The sequence below is a fragment of the Hakea prostrata genome, chromosome 10 (genome assembly GCF_041222555.1).
Source record: "Hakea prostrata isolate BN-2017 chromosome 10, UWA_Hpros_2, whole genome shotgun sequence".
NCBI classification, from domain to species: Eukaryota; Viridiplantae; Streptophyta; class Magnoliopsida; order Proteales; family Proteaceae; genus Hakea; species Hakea prostrata.
In genome coordinates, this window is record NC_142609.1 from 37809152 (window position 1) to 37833545 (window position 24394).

General features: G+C 38.0%; 1 protein-coding gene across 2 annotated transcripts in view; it reads right to left on the reverse strand.

The window, feature by feature from the left end:
- Nucleotides 1–9580: 9580 nt before the first annotated feature.
- Nucleotides 9581–24394, reverse strand: part of EMB2729 (Alpha amylase family protein) — a 36708-nt gene continuing 21894 nt past the window's right edge. For both annotated transcript variants that reach the window (XM_089137983.1, XM_089137982.1), the window contains exons 12-22: nt 22267–22404; nt 22018–22089; nt 21774–21878; nt 19411–19488; nt 19226–19336; nt 18104–18184; nt 15212–15316; nt 14892–14977; nt 14732–14786; nt 10627–11111; nt 9581–10355 (exon numbers count right to left, since the gene is read on the reverse strand). In XM_089137983.1, coding sequence (XP_088994109.1) covers nt 11079–11111; nt 14732–14786; nt 14892–14977; nt 15212–15316; nt 18104–18184; nt 19226–19336; nt 19411–19488; nt 21774–21878; nt 22018–22089; nt 22267–22404 — 864 coding nt within the window. In that variant the 3' untranslated portion in view covers nt 9581–10355; nt 10627–11078. The remainder of the gene's footprint in view (nt 10356–10626; nt 11112–14731; nt 14787–14891; nt 14978–15211; nt 15317–18103; nt 18185–19225; nt 19337–19410; nt 19489–21773; nt 21879–22017; nt 22090–22266; nt 22405–24394) is intronic.

Sequence of the window (24394 nt, forward strand, 5' to 3'; positions counted from 1 at the left end):
GGAACGCAATTTTCACGAATAATTATAACCGTACAAAAAGATTTTTTTTTTTTTTCTTTCTTTCATAAAATTCCTCAACAATCGGATTAGTCATTTGAATTCAAATCATAACAAGATATAGATAACAAAACAACTCAAAACAAGAAACGGATGAGAATAAAAATATATCTTATTGTGATAAGAAATAAAAATTCAATAAATTTGAATGTAAAATGAATCTTAAATTTAGAAGGTTATAGGTCTCATACTATTTGTAAAACTTCTACAAGAAGTATATCATCTCTGTCAACAAACAACTTAGAACATCCATTTAGTAGTGGACGTTGGTCGTACGCTGCATCCGAACCAATCTAATTATGTGCCGTCTACCTCATCTATATCTCTTCTTTCTTCTTTTCAACTCCTAACCCACCCCCCCCTAGAGAACAAATTTATTCAAAGCGAGGTGGGAAGGAGATTGTGTGTGAGCATGGCACTAATAACCTCAAAGAGGAATAGGACAAAACATTGGGGTTCAAAATCGAGAGGGCCATCTTGGCTAGGTAATCCACGATAATGTTAGATTGCTTAGGAATATACATTACTATAAAATCGTAAAACTTTCCTTCAAATAACTCTAGTATCCTGGACAATAGGTGTTATAATTACAATGGACGTGCAGCTCCTCCCTGGAATAGGACCAAACATTGGGGTTCAAAATCAAGAGGGCCATCTTGGCTGGGTAAGCCACGATAATGTTAGATTGCTTAGGAATATACATTACTATAAAATCGTAAAACTTTCCTCCAATAACTCTAGTATCCTGGACAATAGGTGTTTTAATTACAATGGACGTGTAGCTCCTCCCTTAATCATCTTCATCAGCTCTTGGTTGTTAGTGTCCACTTCTATGTGATGATAATTAACCTTCAACAAAAGCCTCAAAGACCCCATCCCTTTAGGACAATGTTTGTCGCTTTACAATCGAGACAAAGCAAAGAGGAGGTGACATCACTATTAGAGGATTATCTGTTGCATCTCTAATGAGAATACCAACCCTTGGCCCCTCTCCCTTTTTCTACTTCTCCAACCAAGTTGCATTCGTGCTTTCTCTTGCAAATGGGTGAATCAGGCCTCCAAACTACTTCTTTCTCCGTTCCTACACCCGAGTGTCTTTGTGGTTCAATTTTTCTACCCTCGCCCAAGTACACCATATGAGCCACATAGCTTCATGTTTTATTTCTTCTTTTGTCCAATTTCTCTTCTTATTTTCATGATCATTTGGGGCTATCATAGAGTCCACATGAAAAAGGAGCCAATACACTTCAAACATTATGCCTCCTTGTTGTCTTGCTTGTCCATTTCCTTCCATTTGCTAAATCATTCAACCATTGAGGTGCAATTTGATTCTAAGGCTTTCCATGCTAATGGGTAATATAAACCACACCACTCTTGCAAGATTGCATTGGAAAAGAATGTGTTATATCTGCCTCCTTGTCTCCACATTCTCCACATACCCAATCCACAATGATACGTCTCCCATTAGGCCATCTATTGTGGTAAGACTTCTGTTAGCTGCTCCCCACATGAAAGATGGGAGAGTGTCAAGTTTCCAAAGCGGCTTCCAATGTATTTCTTGCATTCCTCCCATTTGTGGACTTTAGAAGTGGAAGTGTCTTCCTTCTCCTTTTGATCTACCACTTTCTCCAATAATTTATAAGTTGCTTTAACTAAAAAAGAACGTTGATTGCTGCCACACCATATCTTATCCTCCATGGGAAAGAGAGAAATGAGTACTTATGACTGCCCCAGCTTTTTTTGGATAGAACCACATATCCTCCCTCTTCCATATCCTTTCATCTTTCTTGACGATGTCTTCCGCTAAATATATAAGACAACTCAATTCTCTAGGACACTCAATTTTGTATCCCTCCAACTTGGGAATCTAAGGGTCATCCCATACTTTAATTTGGTTTCCCTTCCCAATTTGCCAAATGAGTGCTTTCTTTAGCACCTACTCCCTTCAAGGATGCTTCACCATGTCCACGAAGGATTCTTCCCCATCTTTGCCTCTAGGAAATTACCCGATGGGAAGTAGATACTTTTTATGAATTTTTCCCACTCCAACTTTAATTCTAAGTAGAGTCTCCATGCTACTTTGCTTAACATAGCTCTATTGCGACCGTATGGATCTTGGAAGCCCAAACCACCTCTCTTAGCACTAAAGAGTCCTTTCCATGACATTCAACGAATCACGGCTCTATTCTCATTTCAATCTCAAAGTAAGTTTTATTCTTTTTTATAATTTTTTTGGTATTGTCTTTGAGATCTTAAAGTGAGACAATATGTAGTTTGTAAATGGTAGAGCCTCCCTGCCTTGAACACAATCTCTCTCCCTGTATGATTCAGTAACTTCTTGGACCATCATCCTTCATACTTATTTGTTATGTTGTCACTAACGGAATGAAACAACTACACTTTATAAACACTAAAGTTTGATGGTAATCCAAAGTATTTTGTGGGGCCTCCTCTATAGGGGACATCAAAAATCTTTGAGAACCACTTTTTCACATCTAGAGAAGTATTTGGATTGAAGCAAAGTAAAAATAAATTGCAAGATGAACCATGCTCTCAAGAATTCCGCTTCCACCAAAGAAGAAAAGGTGAAAGAACTCCCACAATATTATTCTTGAGTTAAAGTGAACAAATCCTTACAAATTACAATTTGGAAATAATTTCTTTTACGAATCCTTACAAATTACAATTTGGAAAATTTCTTGTGGGATTCTTTTCCTTGTTCTTTCATGTATGTTCAAGGTACAACATCTCGTTGAGATGTTGCGTTTTGCTGGTTGAAGATAATGGAAAAGACCCTCATTAATTGCTCTACAATTCCACATAAGGCAAGCAGTATGCCTCAAGTCTCAACATCAGCTCAGCATTTATTGCTCAACTACGTGGTTAACAAGGCTCAACCTCAATGTCATGTATGCCTTTATTTATTTTTATTTTAAAAACAAGTCATTCTTTCATTTCTTCTCGCCCACTTTTCCGATCGTCAATAGTCTCGCAGGTCGCAGCAGGGTGTTTTGTGTTTTCCACTTTTCCGATATTCGATATATATCGAAGGCTCAAAGTCGTCATCATGGATGACGACTGTCAACCACCATGCATCTCCACAACTGTGAAGTAGCACTTGCAAGTTGTATCCACTCAACTGTGAAGTAGTGCTTCCGACCGTCGACCACTCTCTCCTCTCACTTCCTTTTTTTTTTCCTTTTCTTCTTGAAATGCTAAAATGATACACTGTTCATTGTCTATTTCAATCTTCTCTCCATCACTATTTCTCTGCAAGGATGGTTAGGGTTTCAATTTTATTCGAAGATTCGAACAAAAACGAGAGATACCGGCAACGTTCTGAGGCGATTTTCACTGCATTTCACTAGTTCACTATAATATTGCTAGAGTCAATTTTGGAAAATCGTCGGTTTTTGGAAAATCTCGCTTTTGCTAGCCTTTTTGGTCACTATCCACTGAAATGGCAAAATTTTGGCAAAAAGTTGTTCCTTGTTTATGTTTTCCAAAGATGGTCCAATTTTTACAATGGACTCCTTATCTAGGAGGACCATATTCATTAAGTGTATGATTTAATAACCAGGGGTGGAAATAACCAGTCTCCACCCCTGGTTATCTGAACTATGCAATTCTAATGATTTTTGTTAGTCACACTTTAATACATGAAACTTTTCCATCCCTAGCCAACCCCCGTTCCAAGAAAAAAAAAAAAGAAAAAAAAATTGGGAAGCAATGAGTTAATGGAATAAAAGGCATGGACGTGCAAATTAAGATTCTTGTACTAGCCTAAGCAGCATGGATGGATGTGTGGGACCCAACCTCAAGTACTCATTTATGTTCCATTGCTCAAGTTGTACAAGAATCTAAGTCGGCCTTAAGAATGGAATCTTATCATTGGTCATATATGAAATCGATTGGACACTTTTTGTTAATTTTAGAAATACAATAGAATGTAGCATTGAAAATTGGTTGAAACAATAAATGCGATGTAGCAAGGTAGGGTGATTAGATTTATCGGTTTTGATTTCTTTGATGTTCTTCATATTCTTGGGTACCACATAGTAATATTGTTTACTTTATTTTTTCAAAAAAAATTATTCTTCTATTTATCATTGTTAACAACAATTTTTTATATTGTAAGATTGTTGATTCAAGCAAATTACGTACTTTGGATAGAAATCACTCGATCATATTGGATAAAACAAATTACTCATACCTCCCTAACCTTTTTGATAAATACAAAAACTTCTTCCTTTACAAATTTCGGGTCCCAAGATAAACAATGGAAGAAAATGAACCCACTTGCCCGGTAAACATAAGTTGTATAACTACACGGGTATATAGGTTCCTCAATTTGTGCACTTCATTAGGTGGGGCTTCTATAGCTAAACTAGTGAACCAATTCAGGAGTGCAGCTAAAAGTTAAAACAATACACTATCTTTGTTGCTAATGCAACTTAAACAAAAAAAAAAGGTACTAAGTTGAGAGGCCATGCATTATTCTCTTGTTTATGCAAAAAGTTGACCAGTTGTAGGTTGTTGCACCAAACTTCTTGAGTTTCAATCCTTGTATCTTTGCTTTCTAAATCCCTGCATACATCCCAAAAAGAAGTGCCTCCATTTTGTTTTCCCTTTTAATTCTACCATAACTAACAACTTGGATATGTCCGCCATCATAGACTTACACTCCATCCTACGCATCTCAACCGTTTGTTAGGTACCCCTGCACACAATAAAATGGGTTGATTAGTATTTAGAAATGTACATAGATTATGTGGGTTTAATTGGGGTGGGAGTGACATATGACCAACTTCTTCTATGCCTATTCCACATTTGTTATTTGTAGATTCAGATAAATCGTCCATTTCTTAATGTCATTGAGCCCCTTATATTTTGTTTATCCCGAATGAGGAAGGCTAAAGAATTGCAAAGAAGTTGAAAGGATTGTATTCCGATCTTAGCCCTAGTGGTCTGGCTACATTAATTATTTTAGTCCATTCATATGAGATGAAAGTGTGCCATGCCGTTTCTGTCCTACTTCCAATAAGTAGATAATCCGCAGGAGCCATTGTCCATTGGGAAATGATAGTTTTGAGCAGTATTATTGCGTTCATGAGATGCAAAAAGAAAGACTTTAAATTTCAGATGTATATGTAACAGATAAAAAATAAAAAATTATATATATTAGAAGGATCAAGGGAGGTTAAGTAGTTTACTTATATTATATAGTTATATTAAAAGAATTTATTTGGAATAAATTTAAGTTTGATCAACAGCCTCCAACATTTATTTTTATATGTTTTTTAACAGAAAGAAAAAGAAGTTGACGGTAATTTAGATACTACCGTGAGTGATTTTTTATTCATTTGTAAACAACACGTATCCTTATATTTCTCCCTAAGTTTAGGTTTTATTCAAATATGAGATTAATTCTTATCCACACAAACATTAGGAGAAGCAAGTTCAAAGAATGAGGTATTGAGAAGGAGGTGAAGGTAGATTTTATCCCAAATAATGGTAACAACAGGTCAATGGTCCTACTAGTACTTGCACGTAACATGGTAACTAGCATGACCCTCACTATTTTGGTAAAATTCATTCAAACAAATAAATGAAAAGATAAAGTTATCAACGTTGCATTAATAAAAGTATATTTCCATATTCAATATCAGAAGGAAAGATAATGGAAATTTTTAGTCCTACCCCCTGAGTTACCTCCCAATATTAATGTCACATTTTGAGTTACCTAATTGATCAGTCAAACTCCCTATTACTAACACCGTTAGTCTCAATTAGTTATTATTTATCTATTTCTAATGTTATTCTTACACCTAAGTTTAAAAACACCACCCATGAATCATTTCTCCAAAACCTTGTGAGGATTTATGATTCGAAGAGAAATAAGTCACAAACGCTAAGGAAGATGAAGCAACGAGGGCCAAACATAAGGTTTTTCGTTTATAAGTCATTCTTGTCCTTTGAAAAGTTTAACTTGCTTTATCAGCATTCAACTACGATTTCTCAAGTGTAAGAGATATATGATTGATAGTGGAATTTTTCCTTCTTGTTGAGCTATAATTATCCACTAGAATTGCAGTAGAATTGATTTTTGTTAACTGATCATTTGAGAGTTTAGAACCAAACTTAGGAACCACCCTTATCCAAAACCCCACCCTCAATCCCCTAAACCAGATTTTCGGCCTTCTTTCAATAATATCCCACGCCCTAACCGGCAATACCTCGCACCTTTTTGAACATCACATCCGTCCCACCTCCCAAATGTCTGGTCATACTGCAAATATATGTTATTTCAAATATTCTCAAAGTCGAAATAGTGCAAGCCGCCCCCCCCCCCAACCATATGCTAGTATTCACACCAATTTATCTCATTTCAGGTCCAAACCATGCATGATGCACAGTGGATTCTAGACTCAAGTGCCACATCTCATTTGACTTTCGATCCCGCCATGTTACAGCGCCCTGGTTTTAGAGGGATATGACCCTGCCGTTACTCTTCAAATTATTGTGGAGATGATCAAGTTACTATGGGTGATGGTACAAAAATTTCTCTCTCTCGTATTGGTTCTATTCATATTCCCACCCCCCACATCTTCCCTATCTTTGAAGAATGTTTTAGTTGTCTCAAATCTTACCAAAAATATTTTGTCTATTTGACAACTAACAAAAGATAAACATTGTTGTGTTGAATTCTTCTCATCAGGATTCATTGTCAAGGACTTATAGTCAAGCGTCATCCTCTTGAAGAGACCACTCCAAGATAGTCTATACACCTTCTCCTCCAGTGTCAAGTCTGCAGTTGCTTTATTCGGCTCCACCCTTCCATCGGAACTCTGGCATCGCAGACTTGGCCATCCATCTTCAAAAGTTTTGCAACAATTGCATAAGAGCAATGCTTTTTATTCTTTCATTAGTTTTTCTTCCACACAGCTATATAAGTCTTGTCAATTAGGAAAGCACCACAAACTTCCTTTTTCCTTTTCAATTCATAAAACTTTCAAACCATTGATTCATTGTGATTTGCGGGGTCCCACTCAAATCCACTTTGTTAGTGGTTTCCATCCTTACATTATCTTTATGGATGATTACAGTCAATTTACTTGGTTTACCCATTAAAATCTAAGTCCAATGCTATTAATTGCTTCCGACATTTCAAAAGGATAACTGAAAATCTTTTTGACACAACCATCAAATATTTTCAAAATAATGGTGCCTTAGAATTGACAAGAGGAGTTTCTAAGGAATTTTTGGATTCTACTGGTATTGTATCTAGATTCTCATGCCCATATACTCTATAATAGAATGGTGTTTCTGAACGAAAACACCGCCACATTATAGAGATGGGTCTCTCATTATTATTTCAAGCACATATGCCCAAGAAATACTAGCTAGGGCCCTTTACTATAGCTGTATACTTGATCAATTGGTAACCTACACCTATTTTAAAGGGTAACTCACCACATGAGGTCTTATTTGACTCAACACCAAATTATCATACTTTACAGGTTTTTGTTTGTCAATGCTTTCTAGATTTAAAATTGTATCGTACAGATAAGTTAGATCCGAAGTCCAAGGCTTGTATTTTCATTGGTTATGGCCCATCTCATAAGGGTTATCACTGCCCTGAAAGGGTTTATGTCTCAAGACATGTCAAATTCAATGAGGATATCTTTCCATATAGGAACCAACCACTATTAGAACCCAACACCACACTCGCTGTAGCCCATCCCTATTACTTTTTGCATACCCCAACCTCTCTTCGCGCTACACCACTGAATCAATTCCCCCTCTCTTCAACCTCAACCAACCTGAATAATCCTACTCCATCTAATAACCCAACACCCTCAACCGAACACCCTACTCAAGCCTCTCCACCACCAACCTCAACCGAACAACCTAGTCAAGCCACTCTACCACCCTCCCAGTTGAATACTTCACACCATCCCATGGTAACCCATAGTCAAATTGGCACTAGACAACCCAAAATTCCCTTGTCCTTATTTACCACTCGCCATCCCCTACCCCAAACCCTTTTAGCAAACCCTTACCCCACAACCACCAGAACCAAGAACACATAAAGTGGCTTCGAAAGATCCCAAGGGGGTTATATAACGCCCTCATTGACAATCACACTTGGACTTTGGTTCCCTACAACAAAGACATGAATATAGTTGACTGTAAGTGGGTATACCATGTCAAGACAAGAAGTGATGGTTCAATTCAGCGATACAAGGTCAAACTTGTTGCCAAAGGTCACAATCAACAACTCGGGATTGATTTCACATAAACTTTTAGTCCTATGGTGAAACCTACTACTATTCGAATTGTCCTCACTGTGGCTATCTCCTTGAACTAGCCAATTCACCACATGGATGTTAAAAATGTGTTCTTAAATGGAACACAACAGGAGAATGTGTGCATGAAGCAACCACCAGTTTTGTTTATGCAACCCATCCATCTCATGTATATCATCTCGAGAGGGCTATCTGTGGTCTTTGTCAAGCTCCAAGGGTATGGTTCCAACAATTTACCAATTACTTATTACACATTGGATTTACACAAAGTAAGGCTAACAGTTCAATATTCAAGTATGCCACCCTCAAGGCTTGGTAGTTTTGCTTTCATACATGGACGATATTATCTTAACAAGAGCTACTACAGGAGAAATACAATATATCATTACTCGTCTCACCAAATAGTTTGCCATGATTGATCTAGGTTCTCTACATTATTTCTTGGGGATTGAGGCCATAAGAAATTAACAAAGTCATCTACGTAGACAAAACAAATATGCTCTAGATCTTCTTCAACATACAAGTATGGAAAACTACAAACCATGCTCCACACTAGTACCACCAAACAGTCCACCTCAAGTGGAGAGCCATTACCCAACCCAATTGAGTACCGCCACCTTGTTGGGGCTCTACAACACTTAACTATGACCTGACCGGATATATCTTTTGCAGTTAACCAAGTTTGCCAGTTTATGCACCACCCTACCACTGAGCATTTTCAGGTTATCAAACGTATCTTACATTACCTTAAACAAACACTTGGAGCAAGTATTCAATTGCAACCCACTTCTTAGCTCTGATGGTTGCTTATGCCGATGCCGATTGGGCTAGTTGCCCTAACACACAGCGGTCTACCTAGCAGTCTCTCGATCCAATGCAGAAGCTAAATACAAAGCACTAGCCATTACCATCACGGAGATCTTATGGCTCACTTACATTCTTATATGGATCTTTGGGTCCCTATTACTAAACCAGTTCAAGTCTACTATGATAGCCTCTTCGCAACTCAAATGTGTGCAAATCCAGTACTTCATGCCAGTACCAAGTGCATCGAAGTTGACTATCATTTTGTTCGAGATTGGTGGTTCAACAGAAGATCAATGTCCGCTTTCTCCGCTCCCAGGATCAGCTTGCAGACATTTTTACAAAAGGACTCACTGCTTCATTATTTCCACAGCATCGAGCCAAACTGTGGTGGCTACAGCCCAAAAGTTTGAGAGGAGAAGACAGACTAAGTCAAGCGCATGACTCTGAATATGAAAATTTGAAATACAAATCAGTTTGAATCTTTCCTAGCTTCTCTTTTGTAACTGATCCCATTGCTGTAGAAAGTCCTATTCAATTTGTACTTCTTCAAATTATTAATAAAAACCTTTCCAACGCTTACTTGAGAGGTAAGTGATTAACACCCCAAATATCAAACGTTTTACCAAATCGTGGGTTTAACAACTCCTTTACCAAAATATCTGCAATCTAGTATTGTTTGGCACAAAATAAACGGATAAGTGGTTAGTTGGGACTTACTCCTCTACAGTGGTAGTAATCTTGATGTATTTTTGTGCGTGAAATGATGAATTCATGGTAAGATATGTCACCTCAATGTTATCATAATAGATCTCTAGCAGGCTTTAATAATGATCTCAATATCATGATATATTTAACAATGACATAATCATAATACACCTCAAATGACAAAAGAATCATCATATGCTCCCTCAAATAGATTATAGCCATACTTGGCATTCAGGAATCCACTTCCAAGGAAATTTGTTTAAAATTACCTATAACAGGGGTTGAGTAATACAGAAAAAAAAAGAATTTTCAATTATAATACAGAAAATTCTTGTATATCCCAAGCTTCCAGCTACTTTTATCAACTTTAATGCCTTGAGTTCATAGCCCTAGAGGGCCTGCATCCCATACATGCTTGGTCTAGGTACAAGAATGAAAGAGATGCTAACTTGTTCAGATTTTCTATGCCAGATAAACCTACAGTGAAAACAGAAGTGAGCAGTCATGATACATCTTTTTCCATGAGAATCAAAACCAAAAAACAAGAATGTTGATTCCTATTTCACACATGGACCAGAAGCTATCTCAAACGGTTTAAAGTCATAATACAAATAGTCCCATCTTGAGGATTGGACAGAGAGAAACTTGCATTCAAGATGCTTGCAATCAGGGAGGAAAGACGCCCGTCTTTAGAAGATTTTGAAAATCTGCATCCTATGTAAATTTCAGTGAGAAATTGGGAACTTACACTGTAGGTTTCAGAGCCTTGATCTCCCTTTGGATGAAGTTAAGAACCTGTACAGATGAAACAACTGGATCACATGATGGCAACTCTTTAACTACCAACCTTTATGTGAGCTCGAGGTGTGTCTGTCGGCACCAAATAATAGTTCAACGAGCAGGATCAGCCGTAAAGATGACTGGTACAAAAGTAACCTTCAGGAATACATCTTTGACCAAAATGATCAAATTGAGTGGCCAGTGACATGGTATCCATTACAAAATCATTTGAGATGAGGTAGATATAACTCCTTTCTGGTAGGCTGCTCAGTGATTGATCAGAATTAACCTTTGGAAGGAGGACAGACCAAAGAGGCAAGAAGAATATTGAAAAAGTGAAGTAGCGAATGGAACAAGTCCCTCCCTCACGTTCCTTGAAAAGTCATCTGTGCTACGAATGAACTCAGCAAAATAAACGGCTCATACTCTTAAAATTCGAGTTAGCTTATAAACCTGCAACAATGTAAAAAAAAACAATTAGCATACCTTTACATCCTATGCGTATTCAACAAATACTCAATCAGTTGGATAAATAAAACCAGTTTTGCTTTTGATCCAACAGAACATAGTCAACCATGGGTTGCCACATCTCCCATGAAACACAAACATTTATTACGTAGTGTGGACTGTGGATTGTTACAAGAGGCATTTTCATAAAACCAGGGTTGTTCACTTCCTCAATGCGTGGGTGTACCAACCCCTGGGACCGTAGAGCCAACAATTATAAGTTGGGCCAGCCAATAGGGCAGGGAGTAACTGGGTCTCTCAAACCCAGATCAGTAGGTATACTAATCATTTTCAGCCAACACTTTGGGACTTCTAGAAGGACCATTAGTGCTGGCTGAACGAACCCCTTGTGGTAACCAGAGCAGGAAAAGGCCTGTGCACTTGGTAGCCCCTATCAATCATGTGATCTACTATGATGTATAGTGCAAAATGTTGGAGCATGCCATGGATAAAAGTGTGTAGAGATGAGGACGAGATGGATAAGCAACAATCCTAGGAAGGATTAACTAAGGAATTCATATTAGAGCTGATTTGGTCCAAATCTGACAGAACTGCAAGAGCCAGGGGCTGACCTAAATGACCTTAGAAGTAGTAAGGAAAAGACATGCATAGCTTAGGCCTTGTATCAAGTATGACCTCAAATAGAGTTGGATGAAGGGAAAAGATCCATGTAGGCAACTCCATTTAGAGCTGTGCCATTGTTGTACCTCTTCATCAATCACAGTTAACTTTTTTTATTTTTTATTTCTTATTATTCACATATCTAGATTCTGTTTCATAATTCCGATCTTTCCATTCACTTTATAACATCCTTTTTGTATGGTTGATGATGATTTGGCTCTTCTTTTGATATGTGTTGATTTGGCTCTTCTTTTGATATGTGTACAACAATAAAACAGAACCAAACAGATAAAGACTAGGCTTCACTAGGTAAGACAGGTTCTCCCCATAGGCTAACTGGTTTTAGCTCTTGGTCTAATCAGCTGTGTGGGAGTCATATTTTAAGGGTTTGGTCTCTACTCTCAATGATTTACCAAGGATAGAAACTCATGGTCCTAATATCAGTGTGCTACAACTCTACAAGTAAAAGGAGCTCTTCTTTTATCTGTCATACAAGTGACATGCTTGGAAGGGCTGAGCACAACAGTTTATGCATAATCGTTTTGGCAATTAGGCACAGTAAGGCCGCCAGCCTAGGGGCAGTATAAGGTTATACAAAACTGAGATTAGAAGCAACTAATAAACCAGAAAAAAGGAGAGGCAAAGAAATCAATAAACCACAGACAGGAGAGAAGCAAGAGACTACTAAGGGCTGTGCTGCAGACTTAGTGGTCTCTCCCCCTCACAATGTCCCTTTTTAATTAGGGTTTACAGCCAAATGGAACTAGAAACTACCTAATTCTAGATACATGAGAAAAGAAAGTAAACAAAATAGAATCTTACCAAACTAAATACTATGATAAGATTCCCTTAAGAATAAAAGACGGAGACAAATAAGACAGGAATGAGTCATTTACCTGCTCCAAAAAAAGAAAAAAAAGGGACTCATGTGCCACTAACAACGCAAAGTGGTTGGCACTACTCCTGGGAATACTAATACTCCTCAAGGTGGGGTATATAAGTCACCCATGCCTAGCTTGAAACAGCCACTTCAGAAGTAAGGACAAACAAGGGCTTGGTAAAGACTTGTAAACCACCAGAAGCCCCCTAGCAGGAGCCGCAAGAAGAACTGGGGCAGCAGCCCTCTTCCCATGACCCCATTGAGGAGCCACACCATTCAAGGGTAGTTTGGTTAGTTACCACGTGCTCTATCCTATTTTGTCTTTATCCTAGGAGTCCTAGTCTGAACAGGACACAAACAATCAAAAAGGTCCTAGTAGTAGTTAGCAGTCCTTTTACTCATTAAAATTCAGTTGTAATTAGTAGTTGCTAAGTCTAGTTGGAGTACGAGTCCAAATTAGAGTCGAAGCTCTTCAAGAGAAAGTCTTTTTAAATTGAAATCCCTAGGTATCAAACTCCAGTGGGTGTTCCTTTTAGTTGGCCACTTGGCCATAAATTCAAAGGCAGGGAATGTAAGTATGTGACAAATCAGTTTTGATCATTAACAAAAATTTCTGAGTTATAGCCAAGAAGGTTTGAAGTAGCAACCCTAGTGCAACTGTTTCTACATAATTCCAGCATTCCAAGCAGCAGCAGCAGCAGCCGCCTTGTTTCTTCACTCCCTCTTCAAGTTCCAGCAAGTAAGTACCAAACCCCATCCACAAAACCAGACACTACAGCATCCCCAGCCCTCCCTTTCTTCTCTCCTTCCTGTGGCAAGTTTCTGGAAGCTTCCTAATCCTAGAAATCCTCAAACCTTGCTGTCCCCTCACTCTAAAACCTTAATTATGGTAGGAAATTAGGAATAACTCCAAACCCACTCCATTAGCCTTCCATTACAACCAGTAGCATCCCCCACCCTTCCAAACCCTAGAAATTATCATCATCCCTTGCGCAAAGCAAAACCTAGTTCTGAAACAGAATTACAGAAAATACATAAGATACCTAATTAGTTTGAAGCTCTAGACCTGTAAAAATAAGTTGTCTGAACCTATTCTTCAAGTCCCCTTAACCCTAGCTAAACCTAAGACCTAGAAACCCTAGCCGCAAGCTGTAAAACCCTGTTCTCCCTTAGCCACAGGCTTTAAAAACCCTAATTGGGCCTGCTATTCATCAAATAGCAGTCAACCCCTCAAAAAGGACATTTGATACAAAGGGGTTACAGCCTAATGGAAGTAGAAAGTTCCTACTTCTAGACACATGAGAAAGGAAAGCAATAAAACAAAATCTTACCAAAATAACTGGCCTATAGTAAGATTCCCTATGAACGAATGACAACAAACAAATGTCCAAATAAATTATGTATATGACACATATTTACCCCCCACTGTACAAAGGAGACCACCAACACAAAGGGGAAACTAAGTCTTAGGGCACAAAAGAACAAAAAAACAAAAGAAAGATAAAAACCAAGAACGAAGATATAATGCGCCAACCAAAAAAAAAAAAAAAAAAATATACTTATGCAAGCAATGAGCTAATGTGAGAAAACCAACATATGAACAAAGAATAGTAGACAATATAAACATATTCGTTCTTAAAAAGGGGGAAAATTTTAACTTAAACTCATGAAGCATCAATGCTTAAACCTTGGCCAAGAATCTAGGTGGCACCTTGACGACCATGAGTTGATGCTATACTGAAATAGCATATCTGCAAATTTGAACCCCATCCCTAAGAAAGGGGCTTAGTGCACGAGGCTCCCACTACAGCAGGATCTAGGAGGGTCATGATGTACACAGCCTTACCACTGCTTTAACAGAGAGGCTGCTTCCAGATGCCAGTTCTTTCCCTTCACCCAATGGGTTTGGTTGGAAGAAGATTTTTTCTTCCTCGATGAGGAAAAAAAAATGTGATTGATTTTGATATTCAGAATTATTGCATCAAGAAGCTGCATGATTTAACATGCAAGAGTTACCCTCAACCCCGGAGTTGCTAACCCATAAGAGAAAGAGAGAGAGAGAGACCTGAGCACTTCTACGAGGCAGTTGAATCTCTAAGCAGTTTCGGAGGCCATCAACTCTGCAATGTACCAAATTTCAGTGACATTGAAAGAGACTCACCAAAACATCACAGAGCACAGAAGAGGATTTCTAAGCCAAATAAATTCACAAAATGCAACAATACCTTTTACTAATAGTTTTCTGAGTATACTGATCCTCTTTTATGTGTCCTTCACCCCCATATTTGATTGCATCAGTATCTAGTTTCACCTGAAAATAGCTACATCAACCATCAATATCTACTTCAACCACCACACCCACCCCCCCCAAAAAAAAAAAAAAAAAACCAATATCTATTCAGTTAAGTAAGCAAAGACGTATCCAAAGAAATTTAAATCAAATTTGGTAACAGAACAGGGAACCACCATTCAGTAAGAAATCCCTTATCTGTGATGCAGAAGGTAGAAGTGCAGGACATTTTATTGTCGGTAACAAGTTAATTACCTGATACTCTCCAGCTTCCTCTACACCTATACTATATCTGGCATAGGAACTCTTAGGATGGAAATTGAATACAAAGAGAAAAGGACCTCTCAAGTAAGATATCACCTGTCACAAACAAGAAGTACTATCAATTCAGTGGTTCTAAGAGTGCTTTGAGGCCAACATGCTTTTCAGATGTGGCAGAAAATGATGTAATTGAACAATAAAATATATACAAATGAAGTCGGCTGGACAAGCATTCAGACTACCTGAAGTGTGGATAATCCCATCAGTTTGGGTACTTTGATCTAAAATCAGTAAACATCAGCAGGCAGATTGGAGTACTGCCTTCTGATTACATAATATCAACAAAATTCACAGGTTATATGGAACTAGATTCTGTTGCCTCCAGTGCTCAAGGAATTGGGAACAGCTCTGCTGTTGCAGACAAGAATTGGCTACATCCAACCCTGAATCTGGCATATCCATCATTTGATCAAAGGACAACTTGTGAATTATTGGTCATTTATGGCAGACTCTTCCGATTCAGATAAGATTCAGACTGGAATTGAGGACATTATGATGCCAATTTCTCTCCCTTGAACTGTTGTTTCCTCAAGATAATACCCGGGTTGGGAATGACATTGGATACTTTATGGAGATATGCAGAATCTTTTCCCTGATTGACACAAAAGGAATGTCTCTTGTGGCTTGGGCACAAACCAGCACAACAGATTATCAAATTGAACACAATATTTAGACAATAAGTTCATCATGGTCAATTTTCAGAAACCACACTGACATGAGCCCATCCAAGGAAAATCCTTCAATCACTGTAAATTATATAGGAAGCTAACTTGATTGAATAAAAGACATCACTAGGTGAATCTCAACCTTTCCTTCAGATGTAGATGTGCCAAGCTGTTTGGCAAGAAACACAACAAAGCAGTTAAGAAGAAGCAGCCCCTTGGGCCTTAGGGCCCACTAGATGCCTAGCAGAACTTCTAGAAGCGCTAATATACTAATCACATGGAAAAAAGAAGTCATTCCAATCTTTGTTTTAGTCTAAAAGTACCTTTTGAAGATCTGTGGGGCCATGGCTTTAGTAGACTGAAGACTTCATTTAGTTTCTACCCTAGTTGTATCTCAAGTTTCTAAAAGTTACTTTCCATTTTAGTATTCATGCCTGTTAGTTTCTATTTTAGTATTCATGCATGTGGCTAATTTACAGAGTCTCGTTTAATTCTAGTAAGTTTCTATTTTGTTATTGCTGAAAATATTGACTAAATAACTTGGAAAAGGTCTAGTTTCTATTTTTTGGTGAGCACACGTTTGCTCTATATATGTGTAATTGGCTGTTTGTAGCCTACAGATTTTATGAAATTGATTGCTGAAGCTTTGCTTTGCATTGCATTATTATCTAGTCTCTTGCTCGAGGTATAAGAATGATGAGTACCTTGGTGTTGAGATCTACATACCCTGGGTTGAGGAACCTAGCTGAGAGAGCTGAACCACCTTCTTCCCTTTACTTTCTATTTTCCTATCTCTGCTGCTCAGCCTGCTCTGCTCTTGTTCGAATTCAACCTGACCTCAATACTAGCACCTTCTGCTACTACTTTGAAGAAAACTTTAAAGGTGTTGTGAATCTGCAACCACTCAACTGCTGAGTGTACGCTGTTGGTGATCCTGCCAATCAATCAGGTCTTGCTGCTACTTTGTGAGTTAACTACCTATAAAAGCCTACAACTCAAATGAGTCCACCTTCATAACTGTGGATCATCTTGAGTAACTAATTTCTGTCCTTAACTCTATTTCTCTCTTTGTGGACTACTAGGGGCTAAGTCATCCTTGGTCTTAGCTTGTCATTACCTTTATACATTTATGCATACATTCCCCATCTAAGAAGATTAATTTCCACAATTTTCTTCACCATAGAAGACACATGCATTAACTTTCTCCCCCTTGGCTGTAGATTGAATCCAGTCACACTTGGTTGAGTCTCTACAAGGTACTATCTAGTTTTCTGTATCAATATCTCTATAAATTTAACAATGGAGAAGTGTACAGATTATGGATTTTCCTGAATTGGTCTTCCCATGTGGACACCCAGAAAACTTCTTTCTCCAACTGATTATGAAACCTAAAATAGAACTTGCTAGATGAAGTTCTCATGTCTACATTATGCACCCTGCCCTCTACTCCCAGATATACCACTTCCACAATGTTGTTGGCCCCAGTTGCATCATATCAATAATTTATTTCTCTTGAGAAAGAATTTCTCACTGGATATTTGACTTTTCCTTGGGCACAGGGGGAAGGTGTTGAATTAATTCTAAAAACTCCTATTAAACATTTGTCAGACTTTAATTATATTGTTCTTTACAACATACCGACATTAAGAAAGAACATTCTGAATAATCTTTGGAGCCCACTGGATCAAACTAAAATACAAACTATCTATTCTCTTCCCGCCAAAGAATATTTGCAGCAAACACCCTTATCATCGGTAGAGCTTCCCAGCCATTCTCATTTTGTCACCAGCATCCAAGACTAAAATTCATAGGACAGGATCCTTGATGAGGAGCACTGTAGTAAAATACACTTCTAAGGAGCTTGCATTTCTGTGCTAATAATTTAACAGGGTACATTCATATAATTGGCATTATGCTCAGGAAAATGGAGAATCAGAGCGAAATGTAATAAAATCAGGTTTATCATACAAGAGCACTGATCATTCAGTATTAAACTTAACCATATATTATCCAAAGGTTTCTTCAAGCATTTAATAGTTGCAGTTAAAAATTGTTATGCACGGGTAAATGTGAATGTATGTGAGAACATTGAAGAGCAAAGTACCACTGAATAGCTCAAAATATGCTGATGTTATTAATTAAAACTAAAGAATAAACATACCATGGTAGTGTCATTTACATGGTGGGTGTTGGCTGGACCTCTTGAAATCATTCTTTCATATTCATCCAACTTCATCATATCCTGTGCAAAAAAAATGATGGAATTTTCATACAGCCATTCTCCAGAACTTCCAGAATCCAGATACAGTCAAAAAAAGAAAAATTGCAGAAGTTATAAAGCTAATGAGGATGTAATTGCTGTAGAAAGGAAAAGTTCAAATGCACATCGGAACAGAGAGCTCTATTAGTGCAATACACAACCAAAGGAAGAACCCACAATTTCCAATGCATAAATTAACAGAGCATGCTCTACTTCCTAACTAGAGCAAGCCATGCAAAAGCTCATGCTTTTTTTTTTGCTAGAACAGAGCCGCAGCCTGAGTGCATAAACAACAAATAATGGTGTAGAAAAGATCTGAATTGATGCAGTAGTGCTAAAGCAACACTGATCGTCAATAATATCAAAGGGAATGTTTGACTATGACATTCAATTTAAAAAAATTTGGGTAGGTAATGGCTTCAAACCTATCTACATAGTCAAACATTCCCTTTGATTCCAGTGAAGAGGGGGAGGGGGGGGGGGGCGCAATTAACTTGGACAGTGAAAACAATAATCTAGAAGAAAAACCTTTAGCAACCAAAAGCATTTCAAAATGAATAGGTTTCTTTGCCATATATAGCAATTTTTGTTGTACAACTTTGTCTTCTTGTATTATCAACAAAAACAAATAACTATACATTTATATTTACGTGTATTGAGTATGAAACTTAAAAATGAAAACATATTATATTTCAAACTCGTGTCTTTCTACCTCTTTGAACTCTTGTTGAATGGAAAACCATGTTCATGGATAATGAAAATTACAATAATAATGGTAAAAAAATAATAATAATTGAATAAATGATAATGATAATAACAAAAAAAATTATAATAATAAACTTTTTAAAGTCTACATTAACAGTAAGGTTCAAAATTCTCTCTTTGCTTGCTTATACATCTGATATTCTCTGCAGCATTCACATCCAAAATTCAGTTTCCTGAACCAAATTTGTCTGCTGTAAGGCATTAAAGGCCATATGTAACCACATCTCTAGGGTAACAATATGATGACGATATTGGTACCTTATCAAAGACAAACAAATCATTATGCACCCCTCTATCCTTCAACAAATCCCAGTTACGGTTGGCAAGCGAATACGAGAAGTTGTTGCTGGGCATAGGGAATTCGATGCTCTATCACAAAACAGAATAGTTAATGGAAGATAAAATTGAAGTTCAATTGATAATTCAAGGTAATACAACCTTACCTTTGGATGCCCAAATTCATTTCCCATGAAGTTGAGGTAAGCATGTCCAGTTACAGTGAACGTGATTAATCTGATCATCTGACTCAAAGAAAAACGAGAACTCAGGGAATAGAGTAAAACAGGACTTACTGTATTTTCAACTTTAGGCAGGGAACTACTTTATGCATCACAGAACTAGTTTTGACCATATTTTGCATGTTTCAAGTGAAGAGTTGTAAGTTTCACTTTCATCAAAACTTGTGGAAACCTGGCTAAGATCCAGGACAGCACCAGATAAGTGCCACTTATCCAGATAAGTGCCACTTATCCAGACAAGTGCTCATTTATGCCCAATGTCGTTTGAATAAATGAACTTGTATTTGACTTTCTTAAGATATTATTTGAAATAGGCAAATATCCCAATTTGAACCCAATAAATACATTTAAAGAATCAATCAATTTCTAAAAGGATAAAAAAACCAACAACGTGAGTTAAAGAAAATTTGACAATATGTGCACTTTTTGACTTTCTAATGCTGGTTTTTCTCCCCCCCCCCCCAAATCCGGAGATTTCATAAATCTTAATATGGTAAATAATACCAAAAAACTAAAAGTGCCGTAAAATGTTCATTTTTTCATATCTAAAAAAATATTTTCATTTTGAATGATTTTATGACATGTGAACGGACCAAATTAGTTTACCAATATAAATCAGAGTTCAACAATATTTGATATGTTGGAAAGCATTAATGTGACATGCAACCAGTGGCCAAAGAAGCATGGGAATTAGACCAGGAACTTACACAAGCGGTTGAGGCAAACTTTTCTAATGAAAAAGAAGGATTTTCAAAATAATGACTTACTACTATTTTTGTTGGTGTCAAAGAGGAAGCTGTTTTTGATTTGATGGAAAGTGCCCTCCCCATGATTTGATAGGTTTCTAAGTTCATATCCAGTTTTTGGTTTGAGGGGAAGTTCCCTCCCCATGATTTGATAGGTTTCAAAGTTCAAATCCACTAACTTCATTCAAGCAGAGTAGACAATGTAAAACAAACCATTAACTAGAGGGCATGTGCCAAGGCTTTCCAATAAATCCACAACTGCTGAAATATGATTCATATTGAAGGAGTTATTTCTTGTCAAACCTAATTTGGTGCACAACGGATGCTGTTAAATTTGCTTAGAATGAATAATAATTTTTTAGGCATCAAACAACTGAATATTTTACCACTCTTCTGGCTTTATTTTTTTACCATAATAAGATTAATGAATTTAGTTATGGTAAAAAAAAATCATCATTAGAAAATAGAAAATTGCACATATTGTCAAAAATTATAGAAACGTGGTGTGAGGACAGAATAGAGTTTGCCATTGAAATGATGACTTCAGGTGTAGCCACGTTAGAAGGGCGCCATGCAAGACCAAGATGACCAGATGCAGACAGCAGGATAATGAATTTTTACCAGTTTGGCTATGAAGAATGTTTCATCCTACTGTTGGTAAAGAGAGACCCATACTTCCCCTGCTAATAAGTCCAACAAGTTGGTCTAGTGCAGAAATTGAATGCAGAGCCATGAATCATACTGCATCTCAATTGGTGTGCCAAAATCACTTGTCTAAGAGTTTTAGGTTTTCCATCAACATCCATTGATATGTTCTACAATAGTCAAACCACTAAGTATAATGCTAGTATCCAGTTTTCCGAGTGTGGACCAACCATATAGAAGTTGATAGCATTATACGGAAGCCAATGTGCATTCCTTCTATTCTGCAAATCAACTTGGTAAAATGTTTATCTAGGCTTTGTTTAATATGATTTTCTTCAAGGTTGTTCCAAGCTGGCATGGGTGATATGCTCTAACTTAATGGTGAGCTTTATGTGCAGCTGGTTCTGTAATTTAAGAAACTAATGTAGTTTATTGAATTTACAACATTATAAATATATTATTATTAATTTTTTATAATTCCTATCCCTCAATCTCTTCTCTTTCTTCTACCAAAAATAAAGTCTCTTCTGTTTCTCTCTACTGTTCTCCTTCTTATTTTTCTCTCAGGCAACCCTAGAGAATGGCTAGTTTTTTTTATCTTGTTCTATATATTCCGGCTTTTACTCAATCCTCACATTAAAATGCAATTTAGCATTTTGCCATGAAGAATAAATTCAAAAAGGATAAAGAAAAGGATATTTAAGATGGACGGTTGAGGTAGGCAAAGAAAGTTTAGAATTAAATTTGCAAAACCTTTGATTTTTCAATCTAAATTTAAAACCAGGATCTGCCGATGTAGATATCTTGTCGAAAAAGGAATGGACAGTGCCAGAGACAAGCAGATACAGCAAAGAGAACTATTTCTGTAGTGAAGACATAATCCATGTAGCAGCATACCTTGTATAGAGAAGATCCTCTAAGCAATGGATTCTCTGAGTCAAAGGAATGCTCCTTGACATCACCGAACAATATTTCTGCAAACGAACAGCCTCCAGATATGGACTACAATGAAATTGCTATGATGAATCACCACATATTACGGATGGACATGCACATGTGTGTGCACCTGTGCACACACACACTGCACATGGGAAAAAGAACAGTAGAAGTAACTGAAACTGAGTGCTTGTAGAAACATTACTTGATTGTGGTTCTCAGCATACACAAGCATCTTATCTCTATTCTGTTTGTTGCCTACTAGTACACTAACAATCTGCATTTGTTATGAATTCAGCAGTATAAGAAATCCAACTCGAGGCTTATGCTATTAAAATCTTAGTGAGGCAACAAAATAAAGTCACTGCAGATAAAATTAGAAATGCAAACCTCAGTTCCACACATAATATATTTAAATGACAGATAAGTAAATGTGCAAATCAGATGATAGAACCTTATTCATGCTCCAATCCTTGTCCGGGGCATTGCTTAGTAACCACAACCACATCTCTGATGCAGAAACATTGACACAATAATCAAATCCCAGACCGCCTTGAGAGGTTGGCTCACAAATCCCAGGATAAAGAGTGACCTGCTAAACATTTAATGGAGAAAATTAGTATCAGTCGGGTTCCAAAAAAAAAAAAAAAAAACACAAAATGAAGATTAAGTTCTAGCAAAGTAATATGCATTACACAAAAGATAGTGCAATAATTGACTTTAAAGCTGTTAGGACCCTAGGATGAGGCCATGTGGAGGAGAGAGAGTATTAGGGTAGTTGAGGGGTATTAAATAGAGGGAGAATTGAGTAGAGAAGGGATCGAATATTTTATAAGAGTTCTTGGGCAGCCGTAGGCTGAGGGACACCACTGTGAGGTGTGGGGGTGACTGGTACCATTAAAATCAGTTTATCAGTGTTATTTCTTGCATTTTAGTATTGATTTTCTAAGATATTAGGAGGATCTTATCAACTGGCATCAGAGCATTCACGATCCCAGGGAGGTAATGGCACTACATTCATTTTCCGGTGAAGGAGAAAGTCAGAGATGGATTCTAGAAGTTATGTTGTTTTGCTGATCGAGGAAGAGCAGTGGCTAGGAGTGGCAATCCAACAATTGGAAGGAGAGGCACTCGACTGGATCTATTGCAAGGACTTGATGGAATTTACCTGGACGAACTTCAAGAAGGCGTTGGTTAACGATTTCGGTAACGGGATGCAATAAGTCCTCCTATTGAATCAGCATTGGTTCTTAAAGAGGGGGAATCGTAGCACCACTCCAATCAAATGCAGGAAGTGGCCAATGGTAGTGGCCGGTTAGTTGCGGAAGTTGTTTCTCAGCGAACCATGAGAAGAATGCCAAAATAGAGGTTTGGTGGTTGAGGCTATTGGTTTTAGCGGTGGAATAAGAAGCAAGGGTCACATGATTGGGTGTGGGAGATGGTCGGCAGCGACTGGAGGGAACCAGCAAGCGGCGAGAAGTTCTGTTCGTAGAAAAGGGAGAAGACGACGTTGGTTGAGGATTTTTAGGGTTGGTTTGAACCAACTCAAACCGGTTTACGGGTTCGGTTCACTCATTCAGAACCAAGGTCTTTCTAATTCGGGCCCAACTCAAGTACGCGTACTCTCACACATAGGGCCCAAATGAACCAAATTTAAACGAATTTCCTTGGGCCCATCTCATTTCATTAACCCATATTTCTTAACCCATTCAAACGAATTACCTTGGGCCCATTCCACTTTTATGACCCAAAGCCCAATTCAGCCCATCAACCCAATGCCCAACCCATTTCTTTTAACCCATGGTTTTAAGTATTTGGACCCCACCCGTTTTAACCATCACTCATGGGCCTGGCCCATTTCATTAACCCAAAACCCACCTTTTCTCATTATTATGTTGGGCCCATATTACTCAAACAAACCAAGACCCAACCCCAAGACTAGCACAAACCAAACACTTACCCAAGTAGTGGTCCGATCGAACCAACCATGAAGCAGTCCAATTGAACCATCGTCTTCCACCTCGCAACGTCAAGACGGACAGGGAGGCGTCGAGAATGGGGCTGCAACGACTGCGCTGGCAGTTGTCTCCATTACCAACAACAAAAGCTTCGAGACCGAGTGGATCTCCCCTTGTTTTGATGTTATTTTCCCAGTTGTCTCGCAAATCTTCTTAGGGGCTCTAGCACAAAGGAACAAGCTCTTTGGGATTCTTCTCCCAACACCGTCAGTCTTTGCAGGGTGCAATTTGCTCCAACAACACTTGGACTAGAATTTCTGCCGGAGCAACCCCTGCTCGGCATCGTTCCTTTGGTTTTTTCGCCTCGTGAGGACTAAGGAGGACTTGCGCTCCATCACTACCTGTACCCTGAAATCGACGACCTCAAGAGCTCACCTCTACGCTGATTTTAAAACATATATAAGTGTCGCTTCTTGGTCTTCTCTACAACCCCACTCTGGTAACGGCAACTTTGCAACTCTTGGGCTCTCGCCTACCCCTCCTTGGTGTTTGGCATACTATTCGAGAGGAACTGCAATCCCGCAATTCTGATTTTTCTCTTGGGGCGTCTGATTTTTCCTTTGA